Source organism: Rhynchophorus ferrugineus, unplaced genomic scaffold, assembly GCF_030347505.1.
Source record: "Rhynchophorus ferrugineus isolate W39M unplaced genomic scaffold, kcgeb_rfMv2 rfM3, whole genome shotgun sequence".
Classification (NCBI taxonomy): domain Eukaryota; kingdom Metazoa; phylum Arthropoda; class Insecta; order Coleoptera; family Curculionidae; genus Rhynchophorus; species Rhynchophorus ferrugineus.
In genome coordinates this window covers 29,464,586-29,487,602 of record NW_027472582.1, presented here as the reverse complement: position 1 = coordinate 29,487,602, position 23,017 = coordinate 29,464,586, and the positions used below count along the sequence as shown (strand labels likewise).

The window sequence follows — 23,017 nt, the reverse complement described above, 5'->3', positions numbered from 1 at the left end:
GAGAACAATAATCCGAACGATAATTATGAATAGGAATCACTATAGAGTGTTTCTGAGAAGACGGCAGCTGGCCCTTATTCGATATCAGGTTATAAATATCTAGCAAAGGCAAAACTTGTAACAAAAAGTAAATAAAAGTCATTTGGTATATAGTACCGGACTTGGAATTAATAGAATAGATAAATAATATTGTAAATGGAATTTATCGCCAACAATGTAATTATTAGTTATAGGGGAAAATGTGTCAGGTATTTTATGAGAAAAATCTAGTTCATATTTCGATGTGGCAAAATATTTCACAAGCACAAAAACAAGCACAGCAGCAACATTGTGGATTCAGAAAATATAAGCGCATAGTTTTGCAAGGTCCCAGCATGAGTCGACTTAGGATAATCTGTCTGAAATATATATTTGTATAATGTTATGTGTTGATAGCAGAAACTATTTGAGATGGTGTCTTTAATCAACAATTTCATTTATTTTGATTCCCATTTGACTAGAGATGCAGGCAAGGGAAATATTCTTGTTTAGTCAATTCAGATCAGTTCGTATAGAGTACTGAGAATGTTTAAAATTATTGGATGATCATTATTTTATAATTCAATGACACTTAATACCCTGAAAGAGTCTGTGTAGATCCACCATTCATCCCGCTCTCAATTCAGAAGGGATCTCTCCAAGGCATACAGTTCAGCATTGCAGATAGTGCGGACTAGAAGTTAAGAGGATTGACTCACTCAAGATCGCCGCGCTAACCCACACTCTAGTCTTTGAACCATCTATATATATGGTACGTGACAAAGGATATACAGATCGCAGGTCATTAAATATTACCCTTCGGAAATCTGAGTCAAAATCCTGTTTCCGGTATACTGGTAGTGAAGTTTGTATGACAAAAAACAGGGTATCTTTGATTTATTAAACTGACTAATTTAGAAAAAGCTAAAATAGTACATTACGGTCTCGTGAAATGATGATATACAAAATCAACTTTAACTTATAAGGTGATAAATTATTTATTTAGGTCTAATGTTTGCCTGGCTGAAAAAATCGATATATTGTTAAATAAACCTGTTAAAATATTGCTATGCTTTAACATCCAATTGTTATAAATAACGTATTATCTATAAAAGCAACCCAGAAAGCAAAACGTCAACCTATTTTTTTATGTAAAAACCCTTATCGACAACTTGGTAAATCTGTTAAAAATATATAAGGAAGGCTCCGCTAGGAAATCCTGCCTCACCTACATTACTAATTAGTTTTTCTGGTTACAATTTTTTTAAAGCAATGAAACATATTTAAAATTAAATATTTCAAACTATTATCACTCCTAAATACAACTAATGAAGTTAGTACGTGAAATCCAATATACTGTTGATCTAATTACCTACCAGTATATTGAAGCCCGGTCACTGTCGTCGGCATCACTACCTTTTCAACGTCTCATCAAAGTTTAGAGAATAAAAGAAAACAGCGAATAAAGGGATTGAAGTTTTGAGGAATTAGTATTCCGCCTTATCTGAATAATGTGTTTAAGTACACTTGAAATCCGGGTACAAATACTTTGGCGTATAGGACTCCCTGATGTCAAATAGAAGACATGCCACAAATATATTAAATTCCAGGCAATCCAGTTACTAAATCAAAGAAGTGTGCTAAAATAAAGTGAATGAAACCATTTAAGCCCTCTAAATAATGTGAATTATTTTTAATATTATTATTATTAAAAAATATTTAAAATATATATTCTTTACACATTCTGAAATTTAATTAAATTACTTTATTTTAATATTTTGTTTCAGAAACAACGCAGGGAGCTGGGTTTGAAAAGGTTTTGGTCTGCAGTGAAAACTTCTAACAGCAGCAGCTCTCAAGGGGATCATGATTCACCTCATCATGATTGTAAGCCTGGCCCTAATTGCTCACTTCCTTTATTACAGGTATGTACGTTTAATTATGGGGGCAACAACAAATGGCTTACATAGTATCAAAATATTATATTTTAGAAATAGTTATCAAACGATTGTTGCCCTTTATAAACAATTGTGTTAAATTTTTGTAGCCATATCTTGACTTATTATATTTCAAACTAAATTTTATCTAATATCAATAACTACTTTGGCAAGCTCAGATTTGTCATAAGTCAAGCTCAGATATATTAAAGTTAGTTATTAATATTAATATATATTTGCTATTGGCTTATAATCCCAAAATACAAAAGACAAATAATTTTATCTACTTATTTTCTGCACATATCTTATCTTGTTAAATATCAATCATAATATATATCCTTATAGTTTTTATGGGATAGCAACAAAATGTATGAGACTAATAATGGCATTTAAAAGTATTGATATGGTATGCAACAGCTTCCAAAAACATATAAGGTTTATATTAAAATTATTATTCATAATTAAATCTATCACTAATAACCCAAGAAAACACATTATTATTTTTCTCATATCAGTATAAATGAATAATTCTAAAAAATAAATTGGTAGTTAATTTTTGGGATGAAGTAATTTCATCTCATTTCATTATTAGTTTTCCCAAATTATGGTAATTGGAAAAAAGTTAACGATCCTTAAAATTAGCTTACTTATTTTCTAAAGTAAATGTTTCGGGTGGCCTGGTTTTTGCCAGTTCTCTGAACCCGCTATTTTTTCTTCTTATTTCATTTCATATTATACCCACTTGTATTACATTATAAAGAACATTGTATTATATATTTTATTATAAGAGGTGTTTTCAAAATAATGGAAATGTTCATCTTTTTGAAAAAAATTTGTTAATTTATCTGCGTTATTAGTTAGTCTCCATTAATTATTATACATACATATAATGGATATTTTACAATCCTCAAAACGCTTCTGGTACTTTAATGAAATGAAATAGCCTTTAGCTCCTTCAATGATTCCAATTTAATATAATCTAAGCGCGTAAAACGAAAGCCTTTCAAGATTATTTTTGGGAACAAATACCTCAAAATCTTATATGGGAACAATACTAGCAACTTATCTAAGTGTGACACAGCCATTATTTATAATTAAATATTTCACGACCCATGTGCTTTTTGTATACAACCTCTTAGTAGTTAAAAAAATAATATTAAAAAAATTGTAAGAAAATTATATTTTTGTTTGGTTAAAATCTGATAATAATCGACCACATATATTTTCTTCGATATATTTTGACTACTTAAATCGAATACTCTCCGATTGATTTTGAATTATAAGACTGAAAACATTAAGTTCTTGCCTATATTATGATTATATTTTCAGTACAACATGTATTAATTAAGATTGTTTTTTCATCATTTATTTATTAACAATATTAATTTGATAACGATCCAATCATCTGTCCACTTCCGTATTTCTTCATCATTTGAAAACTCAATGGCAGCCAAACTAAGTTGCATGGTTTTGAATAAGTGCTAATTAGAGTATCGCTCGCTGGATACTGCATAATTTTCTATTCGAGATGCAACAGTGTATCTTTCACGCAATGTGTTCATAGTTTTATCGCAATGGATATTCCGCATCAATGCAAATGCGAATGTCTATCCCGGAATAGCCCATGACTTTTGATCTTAGGATTCTCGTAGTAAATGTACTTTTGATCACCGGTTACTCTCATACATAATAAACCACATATGCCACAGAAAAGTATCCCTTTCGGCAAGAAGTAAAAGTACTATATTGAAACAGTTATTGTATTTGATGGTATTCGGCAGCAGTTTTTATTCAAATAAAACAACAATATTTTGTTCAACAACTCTATATAATTCAATAATAAACTGTTATTTTATTTAGTGAAATGTCAATTGTTTATATTTTTATTTCATTTGTGTAAAGAACTTATGGAGATGATGCATGCTGAGTACATGTAGTTATATATCAAAAAATATAACGCAAAAATGTACCAATTTAATCGACAAAGATCTTAGTAGATTTGCGATATTATATATATTTTAATTCGTATAGATAAAAACTAAATTTAACTTTAGTGAACTACAAACTTTCTTTAAGTAAAAAATATGCCTAGAAAAATTGGAAAACTAATCATCAAAGAAATATTCTGTAAGTTTAAACCAGTATTTCTAAATAACTTGAATAAATTTGTTTCGCATCCAATATGTTATTATAAGCAATTTCAGTTAATAAGCAAAAGCAGAAATGGCAATAAAAGCAATAAACCAAATGGGAACTTGTTTGAGGTACAATAGAAAATTGAACGGGCCTTTAGTATTACTCTCACGTTCTGGAGGATTATAATAAATCAGGCAATTCTTTCTGAAAGGTAATTTTATCTCCCTTGATCGTTATCTTTTTTCTGTCGTAAATATGGAAATTGGAAAAACCGTAGCGACCGTTAGAATTAAATCAGAAAATTCAACACGCATTTTGTGTAATCCTCTGAAATACTGTTTGGTAAGTTTATATCTAATTGCCATTGGATAAACAAAGAGGAAAATACCATTTTAATTAAATTGTTATATCTATGGCTCTAAAATGAATGTATTACATAAGTTATTTTAGGTATACGTTATTTAGGTTTCATGGGAGTAGCTTGAAGATGTACTTTTTAACTATATTAATTTCAGATATCTCAAGATTATTCAACTTTATTTTGATAATACTAATATGGGCGAAATTATTTTGAAGATGTTTTACTATATAAAACCATGAAGGCGGCCTCGGTCTACCGACATTCGAGCGACTAACATGTAACTGGGATATTTTTTACCTAAATAATGTAGTGTTTATATTTTTTTATTTAAAGTATCATCTTCCACCAATAACTATTGTACTTGTATTAATCTTGAAAAAATAATAAGGTCCCTTGAAGATATTTAAATGCCGCTAGATTTTCGGCCATAATTTTATTATTTCCTTCTTGATAATGTTCTTGAAACTTGAAAAAGCACTTAACATCTTTTAGGTCCACTAGCTTCAAGTAAGGGAATAATTTATATGCTGTAACAATATGGAATAATTGTGAGGAAAATACTAGACTAGAAAAATTTTTGTTTTCCCATATAAAATATCACTATCACTGTCATCAACAGTTTCAGTGTCACAAAGATCGACTTTATTATCGATAACGTGAAAATCAAGTGAAAAATAATGACGTATATGTGAAATATTATGACTACTATCGTATAACTTGTTACTATGTCCTAACGGTTATTTTGAGTTATATTCTAATCGTAGTCGAGTAAAAATTTACAAAAAATTGAATTGAAGTAACAGGCCAAATGAAAAGTATCGGACATGACACCTAGATGGCGCTAACCTCAAATGATGCGTGTATAAATGTGACAGTTGTCAGATCATTGGTTTGTGAATTATAGCATTTTTAATGAAGCAACTTTTGTTATTGTGAAAAAATTGATAAAAAGGTATTTCGCGTGTTGAAAAAATATTGCTTTTGATTGGAAAAAATACAGTTGAAACAAAAATTGGGCTTGATGCCGAGTTTCCGGATACTACCACAGGAAAACCAAACATCAAGGATTGGTATGCTAAGTTTAGACGTGGTGAAATAACCACCGAAGGCGGTGAACGTAGTGGACGCCCAAAAGAGGTTGTTGCCGATGAAAATGCGCATGAAATAATTTTCATTGACTACATTGAAATAGGAAGGACCATCAACAGCGACTATTACATAGCGTTATTGGACGGTTTGAAGGACGAAATCGCCGAAAAACGGCCGCATTTGAAGAAAAAGAAAGTGCAGCAGTGAAGCACCAAGATAATGCACCATGCGACAAGTCAGTGAGAACGATGACAAAAATCTATGAAATGGGCTTCGAGTTGCTTTCCCATCAACAAAAACTTATTTTGCCAAAAAAATTTGTTTTATTATGGTATACCGGCGACTTTTCAATTGACCTGTTATATAGTGACTGTTTATAGTAAATCGTACTTTGTAAATATTATTATTTGGTAACAAATTTAGTGCGCGAGAAATTTTTTATATTTATTAATAGCAATGCCAAGAACAAGACGATTTGATTGAGGTCATCGAACTCAATCAAATGTGCGACGAGCTAGTTCACACTGATAGTCAGCGAGAGACAGAAAATGATAATAGTAGTATTAGTATGTCACAATTGCAATCAAGAATGACTGGATATGTAGCAAATAGGCTTATAAAGTAAGGAGTTCATGCATATCAAACACAGCAACAGCAACCATCATACAATACAACGATTTCCACTACGATTCGAACAGAGATTTTGATTCCTACAAAATTATAACTGGAGAAATAACAATTGTTTGTAAGGCATGTAATATAGTAAGGCTTTACAACAATGTGGTAAATATATCCACTGCCAGATCCGTTAACCTTATTAGTTTATGGGATGGAAAATGATCCTAACCAGTTCTTAATCTACATTCAAAAATATTCACCGCATAGTCTTTTTAAGTACGAACACAGAGAACTCCGTAAGAAGGTTCCATCTTGGAAAAAATTGTATCTATTTTTACTATAATTATATTTCGACACAGGTGGTTTATAGATATTCGTTTGAACACATTTCATCGTCATTATCAATCCATAACCGGCTCTTGGTGAGAGTATCTACTTCTCAATCAAAAAACTGCTCTTAGTTGCGCAGGACTTGGAATTTCGAATATACTTGTGCTGTAACCTCGGACAATGTTACTCTCCTATTTCTAAATCGCTTTCTACAATCTGAGATAAGTCCAATCTATTATAATCTGCGTCTTCGAATTTGTTCTTTAACTGTGCGCTGATTGACACATCCTAAACGGGTGATTTCATTTCTAATACTACATCGGAAGTATCATATTTTAAAAACCCTCAAGCTCGTAGATATCAGACTAGAAAAGTATTCATGACTCGGATCAATATAGAAGGATTGACGAGAGAGGCGCTCAAAAGATTTTCATCTTGGCTGTAATATTTCCTCTCCACCATAGGCACCACCTCAAGGAAGTAAAAGCTCCTACAGTTTTGTCGATTAGACTATTTACTTCATCGGTAAATGCTTCTATCTTCTCCTGTATTACTGATCCCAAACAGTTGAATTCCCGCACATTATCTGATTGGATTGCGTTGAGATTGACAATAGCAGGCAGACAATTTGTTATCAATACAGATTCTTTATCCGTTAGCTTCCATTAGCAATACGCTATCTTATCTCCATTAATTCTCAATCCATATGGCTCTGCAGTACGAACTATATGTATCAGCACGTATTTAAATTCAACAAACAATATAACTCTTGTTTGACTTAAAATTTATAAAAATATTTAATCTAATAAAAATACAAAATATCAAACTTTTGTTTTAGTACTCATCCCAGAATGACTATATTATATAGAACTACACATACTATAACAACTGCAGAACAATTTCAGGTGAATGATCAGAAAAAAATTCTAAACATTATTCTATTAATACTTCTTTTTATCAATATTTTTTGTAACACAAAAGTCTATAGTATCAGTTTTTTTTGTCTCTATCTGATAGTGGTTATGATATGGTTCATCAATAGAGATTCACCAGATATATGTTAACTGTGTCCATCGCCTTAGCCACTTCTCTACCATTTGATGTTATTAGTCTTGATTGCAGTTGGAATCTCCTCAAATAAATCTATTATGTCTATCTATATCTAATCTATAAAAGGCTAGGAATTGTTTTATTTTATTGTTACGTTTAAGTGGTCAATAAATCACATTGTTATTGGATCATAGGTTTCTTCTATGGTAATATTAGTTTCTTGTAGGTAATGTTTTTTTTATTTGATTTTGATTTGTCTCTTTCATACTGTTTTATGTCCTCCGGATGATTATGACTCTACCTCCGTGTGCTTTATCATATGGACGTTTTGAACAGTCCAGTTTATATTTGGGAATTCGCAGATAGTGTTTATTTATCATTTGACAACTATTAATATATTAATGTTTTGGTCAGTTATAAACATTTTTAGTTATTCTTGTAATTTTGTTCTAGGCGGCTGGCATTCCAGACGCCACTTATTTAGTTTTTTTTATTATCCAATTTTCTGTCTTGTCCCATCTCTACTTGGTGTTAAACCTTTTAGAAAGTATAGAGCAGCACAATTATGATAATAATTTTTAGTTTCGCATATCGTTTTACATAATGGCAAATATATGATAAAGACACCAAAGCAATATTTCATAAATATAAAGCGCTTAAAAGCATTTTGGTTTTCTCCTATTTAAGATTCATATTTCGTTTAAATTTGCAAACTTTTACTCATAAAGGACCCCAAAATTATTATTTACTGTCAGTTTATAGGGGATTCGTATAAATGCTATAGCAATGCGCTGTGTCATAGATTTTCATTATAACTAAGTAATATATATCCGGTGCAAGTTTGGCAGTTAGAACATAGTTCGAATAATAAACACAAAAACGCAGATATAGTACACCATATTTATATACATATTTATATACATCAGGTTTTTACGTGTACGAATGGAAACAAACTTTTCATTTTAATTAAAAATTATATTGTACTGTTCAAGTTTAAAAAAAAGCTTCACTTAATTATGATTAATATTTCCTTGTTGAAGCTATTTATTTCTGCATAAACAAAAATATTATATTATTTCATTATTCCTATATAATATTAAATTAGGTGACTGCATGTATTCCGATCATTTTTTCACTTTGAAAAGTTCGTGTATTTAGACAATAAGTACAATATATATTAATCAAAACATTTTCCATCATTTTGTATAATCTTTTCCCACATGGAGATGATTTGTAGAAAGAACAATCTTATTTTGGAAGCAATTGGATCACCAGTTCATTTACACACCTCTTCAAAATTTTAAAACCGAGTACTTGCCAAGCCATACTCCATCGATCTATACAAGTGATAACTAAAATATGCTATGCGTGATGAGTAATCTGCGTGTAGCAGAACTTCTCATTCAAGCTGCAAGGATTTATCCTTCACCACTCTTATCATGAGTGACCGAGTTGTTTGAGTTGATATGCAAGTTACTTGCTATTGCTGGTCTTTACTGGAATAATACGTTGTTCAACTTGTACAGTTGGCGTCAGTGGGTATCTGTAGTTTGAGTTTAATTCGATTTTAGCAGCTCGAAATACATTTTATCTTGATGTATTACTTGCTGATCCCAACATATTAAGAATTTAGGACTATTTTATACTAACCCCTAACATTTTGCACTTGGAATTGTCATAGTTTGTCCAGTTTTCAGTCGCAATCCGCTACAGAAAACTCTTATTTTCCTGAAAAAAAAAATTATAACTGTTTAAAATGGCATGTTCAGTAACTTCGTGTAGTAACAATTTTCCTTCCTTTTCAACATTTCCCATCGTATATAAAACTCTAAAAACAGTCGATTCATCAACTGCTAAGTTCTCTGCAAATACTTCAATATTTTCAATGGATCAGACAATTCATTGTCTTTATTTCTGATATTACCTAAAGTGACAATATGAGCTTATTATATCTGATGAGTTTTGGAGCAGATTTCGTCAAATAAAATTATAATGGCAATGAATATCGAAAATGAAATTCCATGATTGGCACCTGTATGTTGAATAAATTTAGTAATAAAATTAAATAAAAATTTTTTATTTTATATAAAAAATGTCAAAACCACCAACGAATTTTTACGGTTATTTTCAGCAAAATGTTTTCATATATTAAAACTGACACAATATACGTACATCCTTCAGCATTTTGTTTTGTTCATATCCTCCAAAATATGTCACACTGGCTAGAAAAAATTATAGTCAGATGTAGCTAAGCCTGAATAATAGACCGAATAGCTCGAAACGTGGAAGGAGGAAAACTCCATGCCAGGTTAAAATCTTCAGGGCCATGTGATCAATATCAAATCGAACGTTGTAATGCACTAGTATTATACCACTAGTTCCTTATCTACCTACTTCCTTCATTGTCAAAGACACTCTCTGATCAAGTTGGTTGTACTATTCCGTAGTTATTGTCTGGTTAGTTTCCAACAGTTCGTAATAAAAAAGTCTCCTTAGAAAGTATCATGGTAGTAGATGCTTTCCTTTGGTACGGATCCAGTAGGTTCCTGGGTATTAAATCCATTATTACCTCAACAATTATCTACAAAAAGTCGTTGTTTACTAGATATTTATCAGTGATGACCCGGTGTTCATATAACGACCGAGATTATGTTTAATCCATTCATATGAAACCCATCATGTAGAATTTCGAATTTGTATCACTTGGTGTAAATCTTTAATAATAGTACTTTGAACGACTTTCAACTGAGCTGCCAGCTTGTTTCATTTATGTTAACCTTCATCCACGAAGCTTGAAACTTCTGTATATCTTTGCATTGTCGAGCCCTAGTCGACAGGCGCAGACAGTCACTATAGTCAAACTCACTAAATCTAACAAACAACGTTAGTACCAAGAGCACTCTTGAGTCCAGCTTTAATATTCCTTAATATTTTAATGAAATATATAAAATAGTGCTGTCATAATATAACTCACGTACGCTTTCTCTTCAATCTTCTGAAATATTTGAAATTATTCTATATATATAACAGGACAAAATCCACGGCCTACCATACCAAAACACATTTTTTTGGCAAAATTAGTTTTTGTTATTCAACATAATTCCCTTCAAGGGTGATACACTGATAATAGCGACCTTCCAACTTTTCGATATCATTTTTGTAGTACGATTTGTCCTTTGCTTCAAAATAGGCCTTAGTTTCGTCGATCACCTATTCATTCGACGAAAATTTCTTCTCCGCGAGCATTCTTTTGAGATCTGAAAACAGTAAATAATCGCTGAGGATCAGATCTGAAGAATACGGTGGGCGAGGAAGCAGTTGGAAGCCCAATCAATGGATTTCTGACGCGGTACATTGTCTTGCTGAAACAGCACTTTCTTTTTTTTCGATTGCGGATGTTTTTGGGCGATTTCGTTCTTCAAACGATCCAATAACGCTATGTAATAGCCGCTGTTGATGGTCCTTCCTTTTTCAAGGTAGTCAATAAAAATTATTCCATGCGCATCTCAAAATACAGACGCCATAACCTTGCCAGCCAACTGTTGCGTTTTTCCACACTTTGAAGCGAATACATCGTCTGCAGTCCACTCGGATGACTATCAATAGGACTTCGGAATAAAATAATGGAGCCATGTTTCATCGATGGCCACATATCGATGAAAAACTCGAGTTTATTACGCTTGATCATCTTCAAACATTGCTCCGAATCATCAACTCGTCGTTGTTTTTGGTCAAAAGTGAGCTCGCGCGGCACCCACTTTCCACAGAGCTTTCTCATACCCAAATATTCGTGAATGATATAATATTCACGAATATTTATCATACGTGATATATCTACACGTTTAGTTCATATCTTTAGAGTGTCTGCTAATTCATTCAGTTTTAATTTACGGTCATTCAATATCATTTTGTGGATTTTATGTGGAAAACATTAATTTCATCGGTAACAACCTCTTTTGGGCGTCCACTGTGTTCACCGTCCTCGGTGCTCATTTCACCACGTATAAACTTAACATAACAATCCTTGATGGTTCATTTTCCTAGTGGCAGTGTTTGGAAAGTCAGCATCAAGCAAAGTTTTTGCTTCGACTGTATTTTTACGAAATTCCTTTTTATCCATTTTTTTTCATAACAACAAAAGTTGCTTCACTCAAAATACTTTAATTCACAAACTAATGATCCGACAGCTGTCAAATTTAAACACGCATCTTTTAGGGGTTATGGCGAACTAAAAAACATATGGATTTAATTCTAGTAACGCCATCTAGGTATCAGGCCGGGGACTTTTCAATTGACCTGTTATATATATATATATATATATATATATATATATATATATATATATATATATATATATATATATATATATATATATATATATATATATATATATATATATATCACAAATACAAACATTTATTATAATAAGAACTAAATATTGCACCTTTCTATATATTTTTCTATTTAGTTAATGCAAAGTATGATACATTTTTTGAAATTCTAACAAAAATTATTTAACGGCCTTTTGCATCTACAAACTTGGCTGTTATTTAAATAACGATGGTAGAAGCTTTTCGTTCTCAAGGGACATGAGTAAATGGGTAAAGTTTGTTATCACAAGATGAGCCTGTTACAAACTTATTGGTGCTCGAAGTTAGTTAATTTTTAATATCGAAACATGCGAAAAAGGGAGAAATAATTGCCTATTTTCTAAAAATGTATAGGTAGTAAATTTTAGATAGTATATTTTTTGAAATAAATATTTTTCAATACTTTATAGAATACGTTTATTGTTGATCAGTAATCCAAAAAAATTCACCTAGTTTTCAGTTAAATATAATTAGATATTGTGTCTATAAAGACAACAGGTTTTCTTATACATCTCAGAAATACATTACAAAAATCAAAATGTAAGAATTAGACCATTAAAAATTATTTAAATTATTCACCTGATTTAGCTCCATCTGACTCCTGGTTGTTCACCGGTGAAAATGCTTTATGCCAAAAGAAGGGATAACAGCGGTAATAGTAAAATGTATATATTAAAAAATCAGTAAAGGTAAGGTTAATTAATATATCGAATAAAACTATATTTATAATATAGTTCTGTCGATAGTAGGTTTTTCTACATTAGATGTCTACTGACATTCCTTTTTGAGTAATGGGGACGATATTTTACTAATTTAGCAAACATCTTTATGAAAAGAAACTTACTCTTAAATTATTAATTTCTGGATTGGAGTGACGTTTATTGGCTAAAACAAACTGAATTATTACAAATATAATACACAGATAGAATTATTATACATATTCAGGGAAGGAGCAGTGACACTGAGACTCTTTTCAGGTTTTCAACATATATACAACATATACAAGTAAGTGCTTGTTAGTTACTCAATCAACCGGTTGAAATACTGCTTTTTCTGTTGAATAATTAGAAACCGAGAAGATAGTGTACCAGAGAGGAATGGTCTTATAATTAGAATAAGACCAGATTATTTGCTGATGTTTTTCTTTTATCTATAAAAAGATCAACGATGTGTGACATTTGGACAAATGGCCTAGTCAGATTTGGTTGAATATTGACTGATTAACTATTAGAGAATATTGGCCACAATATGCATTTTAATAAATTCGTAATTCTAGCAAATACTCAATTCTATTTTGAAAGAAGTCAGAAGGTTTTGAAATTTATAAACATCAATTAAATTTCTGCAAATATAGGAGCTTTAAACAATACATGCGACTATATATCTGGATGCCTAGATGATAAGAGAGGACTTTTAGAATTTTTGAAGTTATTTTAGTTCTTCCCTACATCTAGAAGTTCGGCTCAACTAACGTTGTAGCTACACACATTCTTCTTGAAGCTGCTGTAAAAGCAGTTCTTTTTAAATAAAATTACATCACTGTATATAAAATAGTCATACTATTAAACGGGCGTTAGAGTATATGAGTGAGCGGTTAATTCATATATATTACATATCTGGCTTATGCGAGTTTTTGAAGCTGCTTTTAAGCAGTTTAGAATATTTCTAATTATACATTACATTACATATTTAATATGAATGCAACTCTATACAAGTTCGGAAAAAAAACCTTCCAAAATTCTCTATTTGGAAAGCAGCTTCAATTTTTTTTCTATAAATCTAAAGCCGTTACAAATGTTCACAATAGCCACTTAATCTCACCTGTAGCAAATCATTAAACTTTTATAAAATTATGTAGGTCTGCCAACCCAAAAAATGAAAATTATTTGTCCCGCTTTTATTTCTATTTAGAAAAAATTTAAGGGAAACTGAAGCCCGCTAGATAATTTTAAAATATTATGGTCAATGTGGCTTCATCATATTGGTCAGAATTGCAATGTGGAACTACTACAACAATCCTAAGCGTTAAAAGTCATGAATGTTGAGAGTGAAATGGAATAATCATAGCTAGAAAGTCTAAACGTCAATCTAACCATGTTATCAATAGAGAACGGCCACGATAACCAAAGATAGTTCAAAGATAATAAATTGCAGAAACTTGTTGGTCGAATACCGAGTCCAAACGACCTAAAGACAACTTAGTAGTTGAGAAATCAACTGTTTCCAGGCGTTCACATAGGATAGGAAAGGACCAAATAGAGGGAAAATTACTACCACACGTGCGGTCACTGACCAAGAAAAATTCAAGCTCGTCGCAGAGACCTACCAGGCTCAGATGAAATGCCTCCCTCCCACAAAAAACACCTAACCCAAAGTCAACTACACTGTCATCAAATAATCTGACTCCATCAAAAGTCTATTTACGCAAACTTTATTTTCAACCATCTCATATCTCGAGAACCTCTGCGTACCATAATCAGCAAACTTTAAAACAAACAATCTCCGGGTTTCGACGGAATATCGATCACCCAATTAAAAAAGCTCCCGCAGCTCGCGGAATTGGTTAACCTAATTAACTTCATCATGAAGGTGCAACATTTTTCGGTGTCCCGGAAACCTGCACAAACCGTGGTTATTCCCAAGAACGGAGCAACATTATCTTCATCTAATTACAGGCCTTACCTGAGAGGGCAATACTCTACACTCTCAACTCTTTCATAAAAGAAGGCAACATCATTCATGAAGAACAATTGAGTTTTCGAACACATCATTCATCTGTCCATCAGGTTACTCGTCTGGCAGCATACATCCATCATGGTCTTCACCGAAGTAAAAAGCTTGAAGCTGTCCCCCTGGACCTGACCAAAGCTTTAGAGAAAGCTGGCAAAAAGGATTGTTCGGAAAATGCGTACAGTTAGGCTTTCCAAAAGACCTAATCGCTCTCATCAAGTCCTATTTATCGGACAGATCTCCAGTCGAAAATCAATCAAATCTGGTATACTTCAAGGTTCCCCTGTTGGCCCCAACTTTATTTAACCTCTTTATTTTAGACCTACCGAGAAAAGAGCATATTGACGTCGCGTTTAACGCTGGCGACACTGCTTTCTTCTCAGCCTCCAGGTTCTAGGATACCATTCAAGGGCATTTACAGAAGCAGCTCGATCATGCGGACAAGTGTTTCAAATTCCAAAGGTTGCAAATCAACCCCCTGAAAACCAAGGCCACAATTTTTCAAGAGAAGCATTACGCACTACGCGTCTTACAACTCAAGATCGATACCGCAATAATTCCATGGTTGGATAACGTCACGTACCTAGATCTCAACTTCGGCTGATGGTTCGGTTAGCATTCCCAAATCCAGAAAGCAATCCTGAAAGGTTCGGGGATAGCAAACCTGCTATCTCCTCCGATCTGCTTTTCTAGCAGACTTCCATCTCCACCAAATGCCTATTTTATAAGATGTTAATCTCATAATCCTCTACGGATCTAACGTCTACTTCAAGTTTGTTACACCCAACTAGATGAAACGGCTTCAAGTTTTCCAAAATAAGCTTCTTAGGAAAATCTTAAACGCTCCACGGTTTGTCAAAAATAATCAAATTCACAGTGAAACTGACATTCTAGAAATCAAGCAATTCATATCTCAATCCTTTCATAAACACCAGCTCATCTCAAGTTCTTCTGAAAACGCGCTGGTTCATGAACAGGTCGACAGCACTGCGTCACCGCTAATGTCCCCATTTTCCAAACTGCCATAACTTTTGCCCCCATACGACAGCACCCAGTTGTGTGTTAACTCAAGATCTCGAATCAACAGTTAGTTTCTCTAGCTGCTATTTGCCCGGGTTACAGTAGTAAGTTTCCGCGATCGGATATGCGTCATGCATTCCACAGCCTGATTTTAAGCCAAAACAAAAAAGGCTATCACACAAATTGACTGAAAATGTAATTTCAAACCGTTTCAACATTTGCTTTGTCTTTTTTGCATCTTGGGCTAATAGATATCACTAATACTGATAGCAAGAACCTAATTGTGGCAATTATGAAAATATTACAATTTTAACGACAAACATTTTCAAAAAAATGTACAAATGTGAAAGAATAGTCATTTGGAAGAAATTATTACGTTCCATTAATCTACCAAAGTTAATTTTACTTTGAATCGAGATATAGAAAATATAAATCCATGCCGTAAAATCGATTACTACCTTCACATTTACCATATTTCATTTAAGTTCAGGTCATGGATTTTTTTCATCATAATTACTTTCATGCACGTGTGCTCACATATAAATGTAGACCTATTAATTAACAGATGCGATCATAAATATATAATATTATAATGCTGTATAAATAATGAAATTTAATATTAACTTAAATTATTATAAATACTAGAATATAATTAGATCGTGTAATTAAAACTTATTGATAAACATTCGTTTATTTCAGGTTTGGCCGAGTTCAGATTCACCTCGAGGGGAAGCTGATGGGCAAAGTTTCGTTTTTCCGGAGTGTACAGATGACAATATTTCGCAGCATTCAACTTGTCTGGATGCAGTTAATCACACAGACTCTGGCATTGATTCAACACAGGTAAGGAAGGCTTAGATATTATTTATTTTTAATGCTATAAAAGAAATTTAAGAATATCTATATCTGCATTACGATATAACTAATTATAAAATTCAGAACAGAACTAATTCAATAGTTTCTTCATATATTTCTTTTAATTTACAATTGTGTCTATATCAGAAATAAAAAAAATTTGTAATAACAATGCCGGACTTGAAATAAATAATGAAAGTATATAATATAAAACGACACCCTAATAATATACCTTGCCTTAAAAGGAAAAAACAGCTCAATTTCATTTAAGAATGTAGATAAATAAGCCTTTGTCAAGAAAGGCCGATATATTGATTGTTTTTTTATAAAGTTCTCTTAGTCTTACACTTGAAGAAACTAACCAGTACCTACAACATTTTATTAACCGTTATTTTTGTGATCAAAATGATAACTGCATTGACAGTTCAAAATATAACCGTCAGAGGTAGCTATAAAAAATATTATTTTTAAAATGCGTTGACATTACGAAATAAAATACTGTTTAAAATATTTTTATTATATTACGTTTATTATGGTATAAGAAGTTGGAGGCATTGTTTTTTGTCTTTGTTTCATACGAGACAGGTTTATATCACGTGGCTTTTGGTCAAACAAATCAATAGCATAGAGTAAATATTAAGCGTGCGAGCTTATTATTGACTTTCTGCATTACCGATTTATTTATTTTCAGAAGAAATAGTCTCTATTTTATAGTTAATTCGAGATTAAAACTTTAGTCTCATCTAATAATTTTTAGCCATAAATTAGTTGAAACAATAATTAGTGAGAGTAAGTTAATTCTATTCTTTATTTATTGATTATTTTATTTTTGGTGATTTATATTAATTGTTATGTAAGTTATTTAAATATTAAAAATTATGTAATTTGAAACTTTATTGAGATAAATAGTACAATGTATTTTATTTAAAGTATTGTCCAGCGCTAGCTGCAACTTTTCCCTTTGCCCTTTCGCCGTGCCTTTCTTTCAGGCAATTTACGGATTCCATCTCGAAACGACGATGTATCTTGGCTGTATATGTTAGAATGAGCAAGTGTGCAACAAGAACGAGTGTTTCCAATATTCACCGGTTTTGCAACATGTGGCCGTTGTCACATGTTGCAAAACTTTTGTCATCTTCCGGCTATTTTTCGCGCAGTGCTAACCTCAAAGGTTCTATTGTATTCGATAACGATTCTCATTGATAGTTTTATCGAGTAATGTCTCCAAATCCTCGTTTTCAATTTTTTGGATCAGAATGCTCTTTGTGTATTCCACCTTTAAGGCGTTAACCAGTATTCACATGTTGAAATCAATGGAGCATGATTGCCATAAGCTTTGGTATTTGATAACATTCAGCGCCATATATTAAATTGTTCAATACCAACCTCATATATGTTATGTTCTATTATTTCAGCTGCTCTATTTATAGAAAAATGTATCGGTTATGGAATTAAATTAAGATGCCTACGTCATAGCATACCCGTAAAAAATATTATTTATATAATTCACATATAATATAACATATAGGCTGAAAATTCCCGGTTAGAATAAAGAAAACGCACGATTCAAAATTGTTATTATTCATCAACGTAAACTCTATCAAGAGCCACGCTATCATTCCAGCGCCGCTCTAACACTTCAATACCACTTTTGATTGTTCTTTTGTCTCAAAATAGGCATATCACCAATGGCTGTCCACTCAGATGATAATCGTTTTGATTGTGAAGTGAAGCGATGGATCCATGTTTCATCCATTATCACACGTCGATGCAATAATTCCGGTTTATTACGTTTGCACATGTCCAAACACTGCTCATAATCATCAACACGTTCTTGTGTTTGGTCAACAGTGACTAAACGCGGCACCCACTTTGAACAGAGCTTTCCCATAGTTAAATGCTGGTATAAAACAAACACGTTTTTTGATATCTTTAGGATGTTAGCTAACTCACGCAACTTCACTTCTCGACCATTCAAAATGGTTTTGTGGAATTTTTTTATGTTTCCTGGTGTTACCACCTGATTTGGACGTTCACTCTGTTGTGCATCATAGGTGCATCTACGCCCACCTTTGAAGTCAGCAAACTAATATTTTGTTGTTGCTTCTGATGGAGCGGAGTCTTTAGAATACTTTTCGAGCTATTGCTTCGCTTGAAGCGCATTTTTTTCCATCAAGAAGCAGTATAAAATTAAAACACGAAATTTTCTCTAATCCATTATTTTGAAAATAATAAAAGTAGTGTCACTCTTAACACAATAACCCACAAGCTTATGAGACTATTTTTAATTAGCAATAATAAAATTATTTTGAAATTATCTCTCTCAAAAACGATTGACTCAGCGGATATATTTAAAAATAAGCTATTGTTAAACTATACTATAACATATCAGCTTATTAGCTAATTGAAAGAGTACTCTAAACAAAATGTTCACAACAAATGTTAAACAAATGTTAAAATGATAAGTACAACGTAATAGAAAGACTTATTTTTAAAAAGAAATAAGAAGTACTACATGAGTATTAACATATAACTACCCTAGTCGACACAAGTGGATAGTATTAGCTATTTTCTGTATTACATAATTTATTCAAACATAAATTTCATTAATAGAAGCAAATAATAAAAATCACGTATACTTAATGCAAATATTTAAATAAAAATATTAAATTTAAGAAAATGTATCGTTCTCCCTTAAGTAAATTACCGCGAAACTTTATCAGAAGTATTTTACTTTAATAAATTATTCCGCAGAAAGTTAATGTAAATTAACAAAGTTTATTTGTACACCGCCTACTCCGAAAACAAAAAAAAATCAAATTAATTTCAATTTGGCCGGGAAAAACCGACCCGACCAGAAATTTATGGCGTTAAATAAATTAATTGAGTTTTAAAGTTGAAGGTGAACCGTGTAAGTATTGTTGTTTCTATATATTGAATTAACAATTATTTATACTTATCATTCTGTATATATAACTATTGTAAACTAATTTTAATATAAAATTTCATAAATTTGACATTCATATCTAGAAACTAATTCTTCTGAGGTTTCAAAAAATTTAATAGGATTTTAAACATCAAAGTGAATCAAGTAATTGAGATAGCAATTACTTTGTAACAAAGAAAAGCAACAAAAACAAAATTTGGGTATCAACATTATTCCTATTCGGTACCTGTTCTTGTAAAACTCTCACAAGAGGTGTACGTTTCAAGATTACTTCTTCACTTAATTGAAATTAATTTTCATAGAGGTCCACTCTAAGCTAATAGTTTCTGGTGACAATATATGTAGAGTAAGGCATTTAATTTAACCACGGTTGACGCTCATTGATATTTTTTATCTTTTACTTAATCATTTACATTTACTACAATACCTTTTTTATATGAATTTGTTATTTTTTAATTTATGCAGCCAATCAGATATAACCTGTCTAAAAACTGAGCTAACACTGTCATTTTTTGTGTAATTCAACATATCAGTCAAGTATTATTGATTTATCCGGTTTAGAGTCTTCATTAGACTTATATAAACATCGTCAATTTTTGACAAAAATTTTCTTTGCCAGAAAACAATGTTTTATTGAAACAATAGCTCTTTCAACTTGATTATTTTACGAATTATAAATGCCACTTCATTTTCAAAAAAAATGTTATTCAAAATTTGTCAATTTTCATATAACAAATTTAATTTTACTATAAAATTATATTTAAATTAAATTATTTGACTCACATTATTTGAGTTATTATGTAAGATAATTATAATATATTATAATTTTTTTACAGAAAATTTCTGTTTTTGTCTGAATCAAAAGTATAAATATATAAAAAGACCCTCTGTATGATGAATTGTGTACCAAACTGAACAATTCCATATATAGATGTACAATATCTGAAATATTTTATATATGTAAATATTATCGAAGTCAAATACAAATGTCTTCCATTTTGGTTTGGTTTAGAATAACTATTTTACTTTTGCGAAAATACATTTTACAGAATATAATAAACGAACATATTCCGTATTTGAGTGGAAAATTGGTATTGTCAGAAAAATATATTCCAGAATATTTAAATTGTAATATTGTAACGAATACAGAGGTAAATATCCATGATAAGGAGACATTATTTTCTTAACGTCAAATAGCCAAAAAAACTAGCTTTGGCTGTTATTAATATTGAATGAAATAACGTTTTTATTTTGTTATAACTGGCTTTCCGCTTATGTCGAAATTAAATGTTAATTCTTCTTAAAACTATACCTACTTATTACGTAGAACAAACTTGAATAAACAACAAATTGGAATAATTCAGTCGAAAGGAAAACATGTAAACCCGTTGTTCTAATATTGATTTAAATATACAAGCTCTGTTTTGCTATATTTTATTTACAAATTATGGAGATTATTATATAACGTCTTATTTGTTTAATTATTTACACTGTTGTTTTATTTCAAGAAATCTGCTGCCGAAGCCGTCAAACACTTTTACTCCGTTTTATCCATGATTTCAATTATTTAAAAGTGGTTATTTTGATGTCAATGACAACGAATATCCTGGGGAACAAAAATGTTTGGAAACTGTGACTGATATTGACTACAAAACTTATTTCACGAACACCGATATGACACTCTCAAAGAACTTTCGGGCTGGCTAGTAGTTGATGAATAGTTTCTAAACGTCTATATGTTGAAAATCCAAAGTTAAAGAAATGTACGTTTCATTGTTTATGAAGCAAAAAAAAACAAGAGTTTTCTGTGGCTTATTGTAATTTGGTTATGAAATCTGTATCAGCTAAAATAATCCCAAGTGTAAACTGTTCTTAATTGCTCCAGAGATCCATCCACATTAACATCGAAGCGGGAAATAACGGCCATAATCTATTGACATGCCTATGGTGGGTTCATGAAAGTATAGATACTAAAACCAAATAAAAAAATGATTGTATACATGGACAGTTGAAGAAATTGAACGAGGTATTGTTGCAACGTCGAATTCTGAAAGATTCACTATTGCAGCTCGAGTGGGTAGTTCTACCACACTCAGCGTACCCACCAGATATTGCTTTCCACTCGCTATGCTTTCTGATTACTCCTTGTTCAAATAGCTGCAGAATGGCTTGTCTAACATCATGATAGAATCACCGCCAAACTTATTAATATATTGGCATACATTGGAAAAACTCATACGAAAATGATAGAAAATGTATATTAATATATGTTGTACGAATTTTTCTCCCTTTCTGCCTTTTTATGAAATATATGAAATTACCTAATATTATATTTATAGTAAAGAATACAAATTACAAATGGATTAATATATTACATATTACGTGTTTTATTTTTAAAGGTTTCACCACTACCACCAGTTGCAACAACATCACCGATCACATCGCCAACACCAAGTGTTCGTAGGCCCAGTAGTACTCTTCTGCACCCAGATCATGCACGATTATTCAGAATGTATCCTGTTTCTTCTCCAGAACAAACCTCAATGGAGGATATTTCGGACCAGCAGAATAATCCGGTACTATCTCCGTCATCATCAACTACCTCTTCTTTGACATCAGTGGCAGCAGGTAAGGCATAATAGTAAGGCACCATGAAATGATAGTAATGTCATTCATTCGGTGTGATTCAGTCATTGGCTTAAAACCTGTTCGCTAAATAATTTTTTTGTTTCAAGCTGGAGAATACATGAATTATCACATATTTTCAGGTTGGTTGAACTACGTTCATTTGTAAGTAAGTTAATACATAATACCGAAATATAAAAATTTCAATACTAAACTATTTATAAGTGAATTTTGAGTGAGTTTTATTTTATTTTGAACGGGATGCAGAAAAAACAATTCCTACTTTTATGTTGTAGAAAACGAAATTATTCGTATATATTTTAAGCGCTAATCTGTGTACCGGTTTGATAGAGAGCTTTTTGTCAGTTCTCTGATACAGCGATAGTTCCGATACTGCAACACCAATGAGATATCCTGGCTAAAAACTAAATAATTTTCGCAAACCTTTATTGAAACAAGGTTCACATTATTAAAATAATATTCAGAGACTAAAACAAATAATAGTCAGATGGGGCAAGGTCTGCGTTATATGGTGGATTCATCAGATCTTCGCAGTTAATATATCTGAATTTTTACAGAATTACTCAAAAAATAAAATTAAAAAAAATCCTATTGATATTGTTTGACCATATTTTAGTACTTAATTCAATAGCATTAGTTATTTATACTTGAAGATATGAATGGTTTAGCTAGATTTGAGCAGCTCGTGATAAACAATTTATTTTCTACTCCACTGAAGAAATAGGATCATCTATCTCCACATCTAATATGTGCGAGCTATACATCCATTGGGGAGGCTTCTCCAGCCTTCTTTGATACACATTCGTTTAAAAAACGACACCAATAAAAGTATACATTAATCTTTTTGTTATCAGTTATTATATTAATAGTAAAACTGCTTAAACAATATTGAATACACTAATTAACAAAC

The 23,017-nt window shown here is 31.6% G+C and overlaps 1 protein-coding gene across 2 annotated transcripts in view; it reads left to right on the top strand.

Annotated features, from left to right (window-relative positions):
* Nucleotides 1–23,017, top strand: part of LOC143192721 (uncharacterized) — a 154,613-nt gene that overhangs the window by 121,961 nt on the left and 9,635 nt on the right. The window contains exons 3-6 of one of the 2 annotated variants that reach the window (XM_076398225.1): nucleotides 1,806–1,943; nucleotides 16,359–16,502; nucleotides 21,861–22,089; nucleotides 22,197–22,229. In XM_076398225.1, the coding sequence (XP_076254340.1) occupies nucleotides 1,806–1,943; nucleotides 16,359–16,502; nucleotides 21,861–22,089; nucleotides 22,197–22,229 (544 nt within the window). The remainder of the gene's footprint in view (nucleotides 1–1,805; nucleotides 1,944–16,358; nucleotides 16,503–21,860; nucleotides 22,090–22,196; nucleotides 22,230–23,017) is intronic. The other variant, XM_076398226.1, reaches the window with a different exon arrangement.